Raw genomic sequence first — 18,556 nt, 5'->3', positions numbered from 1 at the left:
GATGTGAAAAAACAAGATTGAACATATTTATATGTAATGTATATTCATATATTTAATATTATATGTAGTTTAATATTGTATATAATTATATAGAGTTTTATATATTGTTATATTTTATAGTTTATTTTTATGTATATATATATATATATATATATATATATATATATATATATATATATATATATATTTGTATTGCTGTATTTATAATCAGTTGTATGTAGTATAGTCTGTTATTTATTTCTAATAGGCATCAGAGGCAGATTAAGAGAAAATGTTTTAAGGCAATTGGTCAAGTATAAACAACAGGTGTGTCTGGAAAAGATAAACACAGGTGGGAGGGTAATTAAGTCAGGGCAGGTGGCCGAAAGATGACGCCCGGGGAAGTCCGACCCAGGTGGCTTCCCATGCACACAAGGACTTTCACTTTTAGTATAAATAACTGCGCTCTAAGATATCTCTTTCAGTTAGTGTCTGATGAAGACGTTACGTTGTTGAAACTGTTACACTGGAATTTAGTTTTTAATAAACAAGTGTATAAGAGTCGTGATGGATAGAGTTGCATATTTTTTTTATTTACAACTTCACATGTTCATATGAGCCTTTTTGCCTAGAATCACCTTTACTACCATTCCCGAAGTATTGCCACTTCCTCCTGAGACATCCTATATATAGTAGGCAATAAAGTTACATTAGTTTCACCCCTAAAGCACTACTTTTCTTTTCAAACTGTTTTTTCTTATAAAAATAGGTCACATGGTCGACTTTTTTTCTCATGCAAACAAAATAATGTAAGTATAAGTTTTAATTTCGCACTAAGTTTCATATCTACGCCCTTCTGTTTATCTCCTTGCATGCGATGATTTACTTTCATTTGGACAGAGTCTTTTTAGACATTACGTGAAACTTACAATATGTGCTTTTCAATATGGAGGAGCCGTTTGAAAGTATTTTTTGGATATGTAGTTCTCTCCTACCTTGAACTTTTTTTTAACATGTTACTTGAACATGCATATCTTAGAAAGGAGTGTGTGAAAAAAAGTATGTGAAAAATTTTTCTCACAATCCTGTTGTCAGGAAGATGAAACTTGATATATATACTCTTCATTAAAAATAAACGGACCCATCGTTTTTCAGAATTCTCGTTTTAAGGCGGCAGCGAGGCGGGGAAGGATTTCTATAATTTATTTTTTTTACACTGAAAGCAATGTTGCCGATTGTTTGTGACAGTATCACAGGGAAACGGTTGAACAGTTTAGAATGAACTTTGGAACATATTAATATCTACCTTGAACTCGGTTTAATCAAGTTACATTAATTAAAGGGTGCACCCTAAAGGGATAGAATGAGCTCAAAATTTATGTAAAAATACATCAGGTCACAGACCCGTCAAGGTAGGAAATGGACACATGTCCCAGTTTTTGAAATTTTCCATTCTAAGGGATGAACGGGGCACTTTTTATTTCTTTCTTTCTTCATGTTAAAAACGATGTTCCTTGTTGCCTGTGATCAAGCCACGGGGAAACGGTCGAACAGTTTTAAATCAATTTTGGAATATTGTTAGTACTTACCTGGAGCTGGGTTTTACCATGTCACTTCAATTAAAGGACAGATCTTAGGGGGTAGGTTTTTTTTCTTTTTTTAAAAAAAAAAGTTCTGGGAAAGGCCCTTTAGATATCGGGCAGACTGTTGGTAGTCGAAGTTCATCCGTATTTAAGATTTTTGCTTATAATTTCATTATTTTACACCAATACTGACTTTATTTATAAAAAAAACTATTGGTCACTTAACTTCCGTTTTTTGAACTTTCAAATATTATGAATATTAAAAAAAAAAATGGACACAACCCTTTCTCTCTCTCTCTCGTAGGGTTACATATAGAAACTTTCGTGATACAGACTCATGCATTTCTATGTCTCAACGAATATTTCCAACGTAAGTTTCTGTTACACTTGCAGTTTCCAATATTACGATTTGCTGACTTCCTAGAATCACTGTCAGAATGTAGATACATTCAGCAATCTATGAAATCTAACTATAATTGGAGTTAAAACTCTAGACATAATTAAATCTGATATTGGATACTGTTCTGCAAGGTAAGAAAAAAAATCATCTTGTAAAAATGAATGAACATGTATATTTTATTAACGTACTTGCCATGCACACTTCAGAACAAGTAACAAAATCAATATTACATCTTTGGATAGTTCAGAAATATGAAATAAATGCCTCGCAAGAACTTGGCCACTCACTCATCACTCATTCTCAGTAATGCACGTCACACACGTTTGTTCAGCTCTCATTTACTGTCTTAAAAAAATAAACCCACTTCTTTGTGAGACGTGCAACAATACTAGTTTTTTTTTTTTTTTTACTGGATTTATACACCTTATTAAGAGTAAAACAATCGAAAAATTTTCATTCAGTATTACAAAAATGCACTGGCTTTCTAAATAAATATTTTAAAAAATTAAGCATGTTGAGAATATACACGATTTGTTCCTGCCACTGCACTCTTATTTTTTACTGTAGTCCACTCTAGACATTTAATTTTCTTGATCAGCTAGGATGAGAACTGGAAGAAGGCTTACTATCCACAATCAATGCTTGCTTCAGAAGCCGTATCACATTTTTGCTTGTTGCTTGTTCATTATCTGAAACATACGAATACACAACAGAAAATAAGTCATAGTAACTTCTCACCACTTGAGAACAGAAATAAATAAATAAAATAATAATACACCCATTATATGTATAATTTATTACAGAGGTTGTTCAGCCTACGTTTGGCCGATTTCGTTCCTACCCCCTCCCGGGCAGAATAGACTCACCCGACCTGGCTCGTGGCGTCCTGCAGTGTTGTGCAGTGGCTTCCTGGGAGCGGAGTTGTTTTTCACCACGAAACAGGATACTGGTTTCAAGACTATGAAACGCAAACGGTAACAACTTACCTACCGTTCTTTCTTTAGTTCGGGGATTCCGTATGACCTCACATTAAAATCATGTTGGCACACACTGGTTTTTGAAATACCTCCTCCCAAATCTGGAGTTTCTTAGTCTGAAATCTCTGGAGCTTCAAACGCCGCCCCTACTCAAAAAATCTGAATACAGCAGTGTATAAACTAGAAGCGATTTTAGACTAAACTCTGGATAATGGATTCTAATAATACTATTCAATATGTTTAAAACAATATTCTTAAACTTTATCCAGGTAATTAAGATAGTAGAAATTGATCTGAGGATAATATATATATATATATATATATATATATATATATATATATATATATATATATATATATATATATATATATATATATATATATATATATATATATATATATATTATATATATATAAAAATCTTAGAATTCTTATTTTATTCTGTAAATCATAATATGAGGTACTGGGACAACAGTAAAACACACTTTCGATAATAACGCAGGTATTAAAATTCTCGCATTTTATGATACTTCAAATAATATTGATTACTTCAAATAATTACGATACTTGATTTTTCTCGTTCCTATTAGAAGGGAGGAAATACTTCTTCAACCTTATTTGCGCAGGCTTAAAAATATACCGATGACATTGGTCTATAGTAGAGGCTGAAATAGCCAAAATTACAACAATTTTAATGTTCCAGTACAACCTCTGAAACTACATCAGTTTCCAACTTTTATTAGTCACTAAGACTCTTCACTTCGAAAGTGAATGTATTCACGTTATGCCTTTTCTGTTCCTGACTTGACAACTATAACACAGCAAACAGTATAGTTTCGTAACTACGCTCAGCAGCTCTACTTACATTCACCGTGACAACCGAAAGAGCGCAGGCATAACAGTTTTTAGCTCTATTACACCTTCAATGTTCAGCAGTAAATTTTCAGTTTCAAATTGCTCTTTCCCTATCTCATTCTTTAGCAATATTTCCGGTGTGCGAGCGTTCAAGATCTCCGGGAACTGAAGCTCTTGAACTTATAAGAATTAGTTTCGTAAAGAAATCACTCACGAATAGCAAAAACACTACTTTTAAACTTTGTTTTGCTTAGCTTGGTTTTAAACATTCATTTCAGCATCAAAACCATACGCAACGTGGACCTATAAGTTTACGTGGAATCTAAACTATACGAGCTTCAGAAAAGAATGGAAACTGGGTCTTCCGCACCTAAGGCGTATATGTTAGCCATATACCAAAAGACTTCATTTATTTCTTGCATTTAACAGACACTTCACGAGAACATTTGACTTACCATCAGATTTCGTTAGTTCCTTTTCTAAGGTTAGCTTTTCTTGGGCTACTTGTAACATTCCTTCCTCTATTGTATCCTTAGCTATTAACCTCATCACAGTAACAGGCCTGAAAAAATAATTAATATTTTTAATATTTTCACATTTGTAACAATTCTAAGTATTTTATCCTTAGCTTTTAACTAATTTTAATAATCTAGAAGGTTGTTATAAGAATACGCATAAAACAGTAATTGCAAATTTTCGAACACAAGAGTGAACAACATATCATAGCAAAAGTTTCCATTATTTCACAAATCAGCGGAGTCACAATCTTTTTTTTTTTTTTTTTTTTTTTTTTTTTCATGTTACTAAACATAAACATCTTAACTACTTCATTTACAGAGAACAAACTAAGTCAATTATCTTTTTCCTTCTAATATTGGCATCTGTGTTCTGATAACATTCTCCCATGTCTATCTAGTAAACCACTTCTCTACAGTGTTCAACAGAGTTGATCATGATAGTGTCCAATCTCTTATTTAGATTCTTCCTATCTGAATTTAATGTTGGTCTTTTACTTCTGATAAAGAAATATTCAAATACACAACTTTCAATGAGTGAAGTATTCCTGGGAAGAACTTCAACCTCTTGCTATTCCAGGAGATGATAGACACAAGTATTAACTGTATATTTTGTTTGTTTAATTGAGATTTTTCTAAAGTTGAAATATTAAATTTTTTTACCTAGTGTTGCGAGAATTTGAGCTTCTAAAGACTGATAGGTTGCCACTATTCTGAACGAGACTGTATATATATATAAGACACTCACTACACATGCAGAATAGGCACACTGCGAACAATTTACATATACACAATATTACAATACTTTTTGGATGGAAATAATGGGGTCGTTCAGACAATGAGAGAACACAATATCAAAGAAAATGTGCGGAAGAGACGTACAAGATGTCTAATATATTAATACCCTGCTGAAATTACTTGTAAATGGATCTGAGTTTCCCTATCTTTAATAAACCAGGTCTCACTAACCACGTACTTAACACAAAAATTTACTCAAATGCGAATATTCTTAATTTTTGATACTAAAGGTTGTTTCTTAAGAACAAAAATAATCATATAATTTGCAAAATGATTATAGTATAATATTTTCCTGTAAAATAGCTTGATCGGTAACATGAAATAATAATAATAAGCGACCAAATCACAATTCTTACCAAGTATCTATTTTTTCCTAGATATTGATCAAATTTTACTTCAATTTCCCTACTCCGGGTTTGTATATCTATTTACTGGAAAAAAATGTTACGAAAGTTTGATTTTTTTCATTGTCGTGGATTAGTTCTTTTGCAGCAATTTTACCTGGCTTATGTGATGTTCCTATTCAAGTGTTTGAAAAGCCAAAAACTGGTTATGTTCTTTGATAATGTACTTTATGCTACTTCCTTGACGTCAAACACTTTCGTTTACATAAAGAAAAAGAAAAACTTAATATACTTCAGTGGACATTTTAGAGTAGAGTTATAAAGTTTTACAACCAGATAATGAGTTATGAAGATCATTTTCCTAAGAGCAAAATTTGTTCGTCAAGAAGAGCTTGCATATCGAACTCGAAATACTACACAGAACGTTATTCTGTAAAGAGTATCCGAGAAGTCCCTTACTCCTATGTTTGAGTATCATAGAGAACAATGGTAATATGATTTTAGTTCATGTATTTAGTATAACTACAGTTGAGGACTTACATACAAGAACTTTGTATCCAGTGGATCTGTACGTGCTCCATCGTGCTGTACACACAGATGTATGCGTTTCCGTGTCCTCCTTGACGTGTGCGGAGCATCTGAGGAATTACCGGTCAAAGGCTTTCTCGCAATTTTTCATTTGTGCTGTACCAACGATTAGAGACGTGACTTGATTATTCCATACAATGATTCGTCTGGTACTGTAAGGTCTGGACTTCGTGGGAACCACTTCAGTAGCGATGGAGATGTTGGAGAACCATACTAAAGTTACACTGACAGTTTTCTCTGTGATACTCAAACTTAGGGGTGCGTGGAATTATCGGACACCCGTACACCAGAATCGAAATATACAGTTTACAAAATATTTAATGTGAAGCATTGTCCTGTACGAAGCACAATGTGGATATTGCGAAAAGGAAATGAAGAACCACTAGAAATGTTCACAATTTGGGATGGAGAAGAATCATGAAACTCGTAACAAAGCGGCACGAAAGCCAATGAAAAAAAAAAAAAATGTTAATGGAAGTTGGGGAAAGAAGAGTAACACTCGAACTGGTTAAAAAGAGGAAAGAAACCGTCTTATTAACGTAATAATATAAAGTATGGTACATGGTAAAAGAATCAGAAGATTGCAATGGATATAAAGAATTAAAAAGGGCAATTTCTACGTCAAAACTGAGGAATTCGCGGGGGACCGTAATGTATGAAAGCCTAAAGTATGGGAAAGTGACAAAACAGTGATCGAAGATACTTATAATCACGACACACTGAAAGTGGAGGTTTGTTCTTTCATCTTTCTGCGTACGCGTATGCTCAAAATAATGTGAACTGAGTATATATATCACAACGATTATATCACATCTATTGACAGTGATTATATATATACTCTCTCTCTCTCTCTCTCTCTCTAATGATGGCTTTCCTCTACTTTTCTGCCCTGTTTATTCTTATAAGTACACAAAGATAATACTGTGTTTTTAGCAGGACAAACAATATTTAGAAAGAAAGACAACTTTCAGTAACACAAAGATTTTTTCTTTCTTAATTCTTTGTTATTTATACAAATACATTCACTTCAAGAAGTTTCAAACCTCATTCCACACGTAAAATTTTCTTACTTTGTTTGGCCAACTCGATGACATCTGTCTTCTGCCTGTTTGTCGTTATATGGATTGAAATCAATATCATGGATTATTACAACATCTGCTGCAGTAAGATTAATTCCTAGACCACCTGCTTTGGTTGATAGTATAAATATAAATATACCATCATCCTGATTATATTGATCTATAAGATCTTGTCTGAAAAAAAGAAAGAAAAGTAGTTAGTCATATTTTTAATATACAATGGGTTAGACACACTCTCACATTAACGAACTGACAAAAAAACACTTTATATATTCTTTTAATTTACGCATTATATTTGAAATTTTATCTAAAACTTTCATTTCAATCAGAAATATAATGTGATGAAACTTTAAAGTTTGGATTATAGGTCGATAAAATCGTAGTCTAGAATACTACTGCATCATAGCTTAATAATACAGTGCGCAATTACGATTCAACTTAGATATAAAAAAAGAACAAAATGAAATCTGCTTGAATAAGTGGTAATATTCGTGAGAAATATTTCCCCAAAAGTCCAAAGAATAAAGTTGTGGGCTTCGGAGATACGACGTCATCAATATGGCCGCTGCCAGTATTTGTAAAGAAATCTTCAAACAAGTATAACTCTGCACAGGGTAGAGGCAGAAATTGATTTTTGTACCAAAGGATCTTTCCTGGTAAGATAGTAAAATCGGCCCTTGATCCAAATTGGGTCGCTATTGGCCAAAAATGTTACCCTTGATCTAAAATTACTTTAAAAAAAAGTGACCCACTCACCTAACCGAATTATCGTATCATACATACGCTTAACAAATATTTTTAACCAGAAAATCAGGAACGTGTCCCCCCAGAAATTTTTTCTACAATTTTTTGAAATTTTCAACACTTAAAAAAATAAAGAAAATACGCATCGATAGTTTTGAAAAAAAAAAATGCACACTTGCATCTAGATAGTATCTACAATTCCTATTTTATTATATGTTTTAAGCTTTAAATGTAAATATCTCAGTAATTATAAACTACCACTACACATTTTCTTATTGTGCTTATACGGTGTTTCAAGAGGATTAAAACGACATCATAATAATTTATTTCAATATCGTTGAATATGAGAGAGATATTAATTTAAGACGTGAAATTATCGATTGTTATGTTTTCTCCTTCCTTATTAAAACTCTTACAACAGTTCGATTCGACCCCTCTCCTTTGTACTCGATCCTGTGTATTTTCTTTATTCTTTAGAGACAATATTGTTTCCTCTAAGGCAAACATGGAACGAAATGTGACAAGTTACTTTATGAAAAACAACTCTCCTAAAAGTAGTGCAAATAAAAAGCGCAATTATGTTTTGATTAAACAGAAATGAATGCTGATTTCTTTCCTAAATAATAATAGCGAACTGTTTATCAAACAAACAAACAAACAGGTGATCCAAAGCATTTTCTTCAGCTTTAGCTGAGGTGGTATCCATTTTGAAATTTGTCAAATTTATTGTTATTCATTGAATTTGCTGTTTTAGAATTTCTGTGTATTTTTATAATTGTCAACAATAAAATTCTAAATGACAAGTGGACAATGTAAATTTTAATTACTGTCTCAATCAATAGGTTAGCTGAGCTGAGTTTTGTCTTTTAGGTCCTTATGGAACACTGAGGTTAAGAAGGACATGTACTCTTAACGTGCGCTCTGAGCCGACCGGGTCTTATGTGCAGTTAGTAGGTGCACAAAACATCATGCAAGACAACCCTCGTAATATACACCGTTCCCTACCACAGTATCCTATCTCCAAGAGAGCTGAATTACAAAGCTACACTACCGATCTCGACTAGAATACAATAAATGTTAACAAATGTAAAGTACTCAAATGTATGCTACATTAGATAAAAGTGACTTCATAGCATTCTCTCAAAGCAGTCTTTATTCGAAAAGCAGACAACATCTGGTACTTTAGGATGCATGTTGTTCTTCACTTGAATGTGTAGAACTTCTTTAAAATCCTCTTCATTCTGTACTAGAGATGCAAGGGCTCGGAAAAAAACCCGGCTTTTTTGAAAAAAAAAACTCGGTTTTTTCTGCTTCGCTTTTTTGCTTGGGAAATTTTGGGCTTTTTTTCAAAATTCTGCTTTAAATTGATAAAGCAGACTTTGTTTCGCTTCTCTATAACACAAAAAATCATTTAATTAGTGGTTGATGCTGATAATAATATAAAACCTCGAAAATAAACTATGAATTTCGAAAAGATATTTCAAACCATTTTTCTTCAACATATTTACATTATGAATTCCACAGGATTAACCAATGTATATAATAAGAATTTTTTAACCTCCTATATACAAAAGTAAGCAGAGTTGGCAAGAACCATGGTTGTTTTTGAAAATGCCAAAAACCCGTTTTTTCGGGGATTTTTTTGGTTTAAACCAGGTTTTTTTTTATTTAGATTTTTTGCTTTATGTATTTATATTACATATTCACAGAAATAAGTTTGTTTCGCCTTGGTGTTATTATGCAACAGCGGGGTAATGTCGGAAGAACTCCCATAAGCTTAAAGAAGTCCGGTCAGTAAATTTCTTAAATTGAGAATCTCCCGCCCTAGCCATCGGGAAAATCCAGTTATTACTTGAAATGTAAGACAATAACGGGAAAATCCAGTCATTACTTGAAATGTAAGACAATAACGGGAAAATCCTGTTATTGCTTTACATGTAAAATTTAAAGGTCAACGTATCATAATCACTACGCTAAAACTGAGGTATTAAATTACAAATTTAGTACGTAGAAATAATTGAAAGTCCAATCCAAGCTAATGTTGGAAGCTACGTAGGCAATCAATAAATTTTGCCAATTTCTATCAATATATTTAAGCAATCTTGGCTTCTTTATAAAACAACAGGCATTTAGGCATGCAGAAATATACAATTTGGTTTGTTTCGTATGTTTATGCTTAACATCCTTACGAAATACCGAGGTTATCAACGAGAAGACTTGCGCTTAAACTGACATCCGAACCGCTACTTGGTTTACGCATGAAAGAAGGGTTGTGGTTCGACCGAGAATTGAACACCTTGATTAAAAGGTGAAAGGGAAATAAAAGTATTGCAGGTGGTTTGATATCTGGAAACGTCACCATGAAGTTCACACGATTCGCATTTTTCATTCTTTTTATTTTTTTGGTTTAAACCAGTTATTAAAAAAAAGTTGGTGTAAACCAGCCAACCCTAAAAGTAAACACTTCTTTTGAAAAAATACACAAATAGCTAGCAAAATAGTATGTGGTATTTTTACTTCAAAATATTCCATACCCTCTTTTTGAAACAATCATCATCATCATCATAGGTATTCTGCCTTTATTGGCAGGTCACTTGCCGCAGCTGAGAAGCTTCCATGCTCCACGGTCCTCCGCTAACCTTTTCGTCTTCGCGTATGATTTTTCTGTTTTAATATCATCCATTAATTGTAGTCTCCTTCGCCCCCTCCCTCTCTTTCCCGCCACTATACCTTCTAGCACGTCCCTCATGATAAATCTCTTCTTAGGCAATGTCCCAACCAGTTTCTCTTCCTCTTCCTAATAATATCTAAAAGTGTTCTTTTCTCACCCACCATTTCTAACACTCTCGCATTCGTTTTCCGCTCGACCCAACTAATTCTTTCCATTCTTCTCCACACCCACATTTCGAAGGCTTCCAGTCGATTTTCGTCACCTTTACGTAATGTCCACGTTTCCGCCCCATACAGTACAACACTCCACATGAAGCATTTTATGATTCTTTTTCTCAACTCTTTGTTCAAGGTCCCACAAAACAGACTTTTCTTTGTTTTAAAGGCTTCTTTCGCCATTCCTATCCTTGCTTTTATTTCACTTTCGCATTTCATGTCATTACTAAGAATACTACCCAGGTATCGAAAACTATTCACTTGTTCTATTTTCTCCCCTCCTACTTTTATATTTGTCACAGACCCCTTCGTTCCAATCACCATAGCTTTTGTCTTTCTAACATTTATTTTCATCCCATATTCTTCAAAACCCTTTCTCATTTTTTCTAACATTTTATTGATTTTCTTTTCAGATTCTGCAACAAGCGCCATATCGTCTGCAAATCTTATGCATCTAATCATTCTACCTCCTACCGAAATGCCATCATCATCATGTAGGCTCTTTTTCACTATCTCTTCTAGATAGACATTAAATAGTGTTGGCGAGAGGCAGCATCCTTGTCGAACTCCCCTTCCAATTGCACTCTCTTCCGTCAGTTCTTCCCCTATCCTAACACTTACTTGTTGGTTCATGTATAAGTTTCTTATGAGTCTTCTATCTTTGCATTCCAACCCTATCTTTGTTAGAACTCCCAACAACAATTCCCAATTCACGCGGTCAAAAGCCTTTTCTAGATCAATAAATACAACATACACCTCTTTCCCTTTTTCTATAAATCTTTCACCGATCACCCTTAATAATCCAATAGCATCTCTTGTGCCCTTGCCTCTTCTGAACCCGAACTGTTCCTCCTCAACATCTTTATTTGTTCTTCCATATAACCTTCTGTTCAGTATTCGAAGCAGAATTTTAGCTGCATGAGATATGAGACTAATAGTTCTATAATCCTCACATCTCCTTGGGTTCGATTTCTTGGCCATCCGTATCATGATCGTTTTCAGAAAGTCTTTTGGCCATTCTCCTGTTTCATATATTTCATTGCATAGTCGGAACAATTCTTTCTTTCCCTTGTCTCCTATATTTTTAATGAATTCGATTGGTATGTTATCTATTCCGGTATGGTATCTATTTTGAAACAAAATAAAATTAAAATAAAACATAAGAGAAATACTTAGATTTATATGATACACTTAAAGGCTGCACATCTAGAGCTTTTGGTTCTGTATATTCTTGAAATTCTACAGTTAAGTTTTATATAACCACCATCACGGTTTACCCAATCCTCAAGTTTTCTGAATTTTTAACAAGAGGGATTCAACTTACCATTACGGACCCCCCCCCTTAAAAAAAAAGGACTAAGGAATATATTTAAGTTAAGATAAATACAACTGCACAACAAACATGACTGAGTGGTTAGCTTTTGCATTTCTATCGGGAAGTCCGGGATTCAACCAGCATTCGACCATTCTGACAAAGCTTTTCTTCATTCCATCTGTGAACGTAGAAATAGTGCGTGTACTGTGAGTTGGTCGACTTCCTTTCTTATTGTTTTTAAATCGTTATTATTACTAATTACCAGCAGTGACGGTTTTGCGAAGGTTAGGGGGAGCGGTCTTTCGGACTGAAGCCCGTTCCCCAAAGTTACGGAAGGTCTGCAACAAACGAAATATCTATTAGTTATGCCTTTACTCATAAACTTTAAGCTCCCGTCAAATAAAAATCACGAATGTTTAGAAAAACTAAACATTAGTAAGAAAAACTCTTCCCAAAATACTTTTCTAAATCCGCCACTGATTCTCAGTATAAAATGATTTTTAAGGTTGTATCCGGAAGATTATTGTTAAACATATAAACGAAACGAAATATTAGTTATGTCTGTACTCATAAACTTCAAGCACCTCCCAAATAAAATTAGGACTTTTTAGGAAACGAAACAATCAGAAAAAACCCTCCTAAAGTATTTTTCTAAATCCGCTACTGATTATTTGTATAAACTGGTATTCAAGGTTGTGTCCGGAAAATTATTGCTAAATCACTTCACAGCTACAGTATAACAGAAATGTGGAAGTACGGTTTGACGGATATATTGAAAAACGTACGGTTTGACGGATAAATAGAAAAACGGGCAAGTTTAACTTTTGCGCTAGAAGCTAGAGTACTAAAAGCTCTTAGAAATGAAACACGGATGACAAACTAAAATGAGCTAGAGAAGAAAAAAAGATGTCGATAACTCAAAAGTTAAAATAAAGTTAAATAGCCTCTAAAATTGCCCTCAAATACTACATTCTTCATGTTAGCTTTAATTCGTAAAACATGTGCTCCATCCGTCTTGATGGTGAATTTCAGAGCGAAATATCGCATTTAGGTCATGGAATTCTTATCTAACTATAGAATATACTATAAGAAAGCTATTAAGATAGAAAATTCATGAAAATGAAAAAAGCCAAAATTTCCAAAATTCTCGTTTTTTCCCAAAAAAGCCGGCTTTTTATGTGAGAAAAACCATCGATTCAAAAAAGCCGGCCTTTTTTCCATCTCTATTCTGTACGTCCATCTTGCAGCTGCTAAGTCCTACACAAGATGCATACATGGTTGAGCATTTTAAAGTATTTCTATCATATTTACAACATCGTTGGCAGTCGTCTGTGAACCAACAAAAGATAAGATGCAACAAGTTTTCTGGGTCAACGAGCTTCGAAGTTAGTATGGGACGTAGATAACCGCTCACTACATTCCATCTCCAGTATAATGAGTTAACCTTAATGCCACTCCACTGCTGCATTTCATGAAAGGCTCGAAGTACTGACGAACGGCTGCTGGTGTCAGAGTAATTAAGTCGACTTAAACAGTGTACTTATAGACTGTTTGGAGATTGTCTTCACATAAAGTGGCATTGTAAGTTGTCCAAGTTTCCGTTCCCCTATGAACCACACATAAAACCACCACCAGTGATAAAATAAGATTTAATCGTAGTAGCTGAAAATCTATGTTAGTTTTAAATGTATAAACGGTACTCTTAGTTACTGTAATAGCAAATAGTTGTTTATTAAAAGGTTGCTATGACGACCGAAAAAGATTATTATTAATGAAGTTGTAAAAGAAGAATAAAAGGTAATAGAGATATAAGTGACGTGTCTAATTTAAAGTAAATTGATCGCGTTGACATATAGTTAAAACTTATACGAACTGTGGGCTAAATGTAACGTGAAATAATAATAATAATAAGTTAATAATCGTTACAACTGTATCGTCATCATACCTGCAATGGCCACCAGATTGTGAAAAGGACTAAATACATGTAACCTGGCAAAAATTGTCTTCCTACTGTGTATGGTTACCAAATTAGAGAGATTTTAACTCAGTTCATTACGTTTCATACGCAGATTAGAAAAGTGATACAGTCAGTGACGACATATATGCGTGATACTGAAAACTTAAAAAGGAAGCATCACTGTGAATCAGAAAGGGTATTTTCCATTTCACAATTGAAACGAAAGAAAAATACCACATGTTACGTCCCCTCCCTCCTTCCAAATCTACTCGACTATTACGTCAATTGCAAAAATTTCAACACTATTTGTAAATCAACTAGCTACCACTGTCAGTTGTCAAATAACATTAGGACCTGATCATCTGCGATCTTGGACACTAATGTTATCTCGTGCGCAAAAGGCTCACTACTTTTTACACTACCTGATGATAATACGCAACACAATAAAAAAGATTAGTGCGCTTGACAGTCAACGAACTACAACGGGTGATGTCAAAGCAATTTTGCAGTTACAAATCAAAATTTTCATTTCCTGGCGGAGAAGTTAATCAAGGCAAGGTACAGGAAATAAAAGCCAAGGTACAGGAAGTAAAACAGCGAAACAATGGAGATGACCTGCTAGTTGGTGGCAGCTTGTTTTCCTAGAAACTGTTTCCAGGGGGCATATTATTGTTTGTAATTGCCCCGTTGGATACCGTTTATTTATACAAATGGCTCCTGATTTCCCTGCGCACTACTATATATTAAAGTTTATTTACTAATGATAGAATTTTACTTAGAAATGATAAAAGGCAACTTTCCTTCTATGAGAGAGAGAAAACACTAATATAAATCAAATTGAAATTTTTAAATAGAGTCATTCTTTTTCTCTTTTAATCCCAATCTGCGAATTTCACTAACATCTTCGTATTATTACAGAATACACACTCCATTTCTCACCTGATGCTTACTTGCGTGGACCCATCTAATCTCAGATATCTATATCCCCTTATACTACAATAGGCTTCAATGAGATCCATCATTTGAATGAACTGACTAAATATTAGCACCCTGTGTCCTTCTTGTTTTAATGCAGGCAGCAAACTGTCCAACTCGTAGAATTTTCCTGATTCTAAAATGTAGTATTCGTCAAGACGGAATCGTGATACGGACTGAAAAAAGAAATTAAATAGTGAGGTAAAAAATGATACAGTTATAGAATCAAGCATTACAGTAATTTCCACTTACCAATTTCAAGTTAGTAAACAAATTTAAAGCTTGTTTCAGGTCAGAAATATAAAGTGTGAAAATTAACTTGCTTAGTGGAAGCCTTTTATTCGCTCCTGATGACGCTCAATATAATTGATGACCATGAGCCCGAACAATCGTTGTGCAGCGATGTATGTCATTTTAGAAAATTATTCCACAACGTGTAAGGAAATATTTTTGCATATTCCCTCACAGACTTTCCCGAAGCCGGTTAAAGTTCGGGAACATCAACGAACAAAAGATGTTTTGGAAGACAATGGGCCATGCATTGGAGGAATTAATATAGAAGCGTGAAAAAAAAAAATCATTTCTCAGCTTTCTTCCCTGCAATGTACAGCAATGTAGTGGCTGTATGGCTGTACAACAGAGTCCTTGAGTCTTAATTTACTTGTACTCAATCTCTGAACTCCGTAACTTATTTGTTTAATACCAAGTTTTCGATGCTTGGATTAGTTATTTAAGGTAGACAATGGTTGGTTTGTTGATGAGAGTTTAGCATTCCTTGCAGAAGCGAGGCTGGATTAAATGTGGCCCTACAGAATAAGGTGGGATCCGAACCACACGAACTCACGCCAGGAATCGAAACCATGTTTTCCACGACAAAAGCGTGTACGCTGACCGCTTAGTCACAAGGGAGCTCACATTCATTACATAAATAAATGGAAAAAATTAATACATTTATACTTGAAAATGTCAAAACATTATGAATAATTCTGAAATAAATTAAGCAATGGTTTATACTAAAATAAACTGCAATAACGTGCAAGGTAGAAGTTAGCAAAAATATTCTTCCTTATATGTTGAAACCCAAGTTTCTTGAATAGATACATGATATTTCATCTTGAAATATACATCTTGAATCCGATTCTGTATAACATCTGAAATAGGTTAAGAACTTTAAGCCTCAGCAACCAAGTAATTTTCTTACATAATAATTCCTCTTGCCCGCAGTAGTAATTTCAGTTTTGCTTGGGAGGGAGAAGGGGAAAATGCCCGCCTGCCCTCCAGCAATAACACTCCACCTTGTGCGAATTACTGAAGAATTTGTTTCTAGGATGAACATACTTCCATATTACTTTCTGTTCAAAAGTAAACATTAGACTTGTGTATTGGGGTTTAGAGTGCTTTCAACAGCAAAGTTATATAAGACCTGGACATGTTAAACGTGGAGACCGAACCTATGACCTCCCGCAGGGAACTGAATATGATTCTCACACGCCGAATTAAACGTTAGAAATAACAGGAAGAGCTGTGATTTTGTTCAATATATATATTCTATCTACTATATTACATATTTGTGTATATATTTATAAATTATTGAAAATGTTGATTCTTTATCTTTATTTGAAAACAAACAAACAAACAAACACACACACACACACACACTCACTCACCCACTCACTCACTCTCTCTCTCTCTTACTCACTCACTCACTCTCTCTCACTTACTCACACACTCTCTCTCTCTCTCTCTCTCTCACTCACTTACTCACTCACTCTCTCTCACTTACTCACACTCTCTCTCTCACACACTTACTCACTCACTCACTCTCTCTCTCACTTACTCACTCACTCACTCTCTCTCTCACTTACTCACTCACTCACTCTCTCTCTCACTTACTCACTCACTCACTCTCTCTCTCACTTACTCACTCTCTCTCTCACTTACTCACTTTCTCTCTCTCTCACTCACTCACTCACTCACTCACTCTCTCTCTCTCTCTCTCTCACTTGCCTAGCCAGAATGCGTTAAAAATGAGCATTAGGAAGCAAATGTGTTAGGTTATCCAGCAGTCAAAGAGCGCCTGTCTATTAGTCTTTTCTGTTTGTTTCTGTTACTATTCTGTTGACGGTGTACTTTCCACAGGCTTTAATTTCGTATCATGTAGTATGCCAGTTTTTACTTTTATCTTCTTTTTCTGTCATATTTTGATTGTTTTCTACATACCACCTGAATATTTAGTTGGAGACAATGTCCAGATGGTCTATTTCTATTAGAGAACCTAGACATTGCTCTGTGCCAAATGGAGTGAAAATAGATTTCTGTTGTGAGGAGATCCGAGAAACATAATGATCTAGGTTCAACTTTTGGGAGTTAGTTTCTGGAAGGCATCCATTTTTTTGTATGACTAGAAGTGAACAAGTGCGAACTTAATTTACAGCTAATCGGAAATTCACATTTAAAAATGAATACTGAATGTTTAACTAATGAACTTTTGGTTCTGGTTTTGGTGGCTGGTTTTTGGTTGTATTCAAGTTTTAGTGTCCCTTTCAGCACTGAGGCTATGTAAGGCGTGAATCTGCAGCTTAACATGGGATCCGAACCACATGTACTTCCACTGGGAATCAAACTCGGGTCTCCCGCGTCATAATAAGCTATGCAGCTATTTTGCCAAATTGATAACCTTACTCTCACATATATATATATATATATATATATATATATATATATATATATATATATATATATATATAATGAAAATCTGCAAACAAAATTTAAAACTACTTTTGTTTCAACAAGCAATAATACCTGTATGAACTTACTTTATATGTATAACACAATTGGTGAAGTTGAAAATCTGAGCACAGTAATAAATCTTCCAGAATATATGTTTCATTATCTTCTTTATAAAGAGGATCATCTTTTAAAATTCGTGCCATTTCTTCGAGAGTTTCTCTCTCATATACATACTGTAACATAAGAGGATGATTTGCTAACTTCCTTAACTGCATCATCATCGCCATACCACTCAATTCCGATGGATTCTGCTCATCTGGTTCTGTCAGCTATTCAAAATGAAAAGAAAAAAAATGTATATCGTGAGAATTACATTAAGCCAATATGGATCTATTTTAAAAACCTCACACTATATCAATGGTTTTATGAGACGTGGACCTACAGTTTAAGATGGATTCCAAACCATTGTGATGCGTTCAAATTTCAATCCTCTCGAATCGAATTTGGAACCACATGCACCAAAAACAAACGCGCTAACCATTGGTTCAACGATGAGGGCTGAACTGGAATTTAGGAAAACAATAAATAATAGCTTGGGAGTTGATGCAATGACCACTTATCACATCATGTAATGCCTTTCACCTCTTCCAGTACCAGTTTATTTTGTTAGATTTATTCCTCGTAAGATTATCTCGTATTTTAAAACTATAGAACGTATGTGAGCACTACTCAAATCAAAATACTATACGCTAATCCTAAAATATACTCATTTGGTCTAGAAGTACAGTGACTCATTTATTCTTTTAGTTTCACCTCCTTGCTTATATTCTT

General features: G+C 34.2%; 1 protein-coding gene across 5 annotated transcripts in view; it reads right to left on the bottom strand.

The window, feature by feature from the left end:
• Positions 1 to 2,111: 2,111 nt before the first annotated feature.
• The window catches only part of Etl1 (SWI/SNF-related, matrix-associated actin-dependent regulator of chromatin, subfamily a, containing DEAD/H box 1), a 103,544-nt gene continuing 87,099 nt past the window's right edge, over positions 2,112 to 18,556 (bottom strand). For all 5 annotated transcript variants that reach the window (XM_081759850.1, XM_081759847.1, XM_081759851.1 and 2 more), the window contains 5 exons: positions 17,812 to 18,054; positions 14,960 to 15,171; positions 7,110 to 7,292; positions 4,250 to 4,356; positions 2,112 to 2,651 (listed from right to left, as the gene is read on the bottom strand). In XM_081759850.1, coding sequence (XP_081615976.1) covers positions 2,557 to 2,651; positions 4,250 to 4,356; positions 7,110 to 7,292; positions 14,960 to 15,171; positions 17,812 to 18,054 — 840 coding nt within the window. In that variant the 3' untranslated portion in view covers positions 2,112 to 2,556. The remainder of the gene's footprint in view (positions 2,652 to 4,249; positions 4,357 to 7,109; positions 7,293 to 14,959; positions 15,172 to 17,811; positions 18,055 to 18,556) is intronic.

The sequence above is a fragment of the Thermobia domestica genome, chromosome 5 (genome assembly GCF_964235325.1).
Source record: "Thermobia domestica chromosome 5, izTheDome1.hap1.1, whole genome shotgun sequence".
NCBI lineage: Eukaryota > Metazoa > Arthropoda > Insecta > Zygentoma > Lepismatidae > Thermobia > Thermobia domestica.
This window is presented reverse-complemented; position numbering and strand designations above follow the sequence as displayed.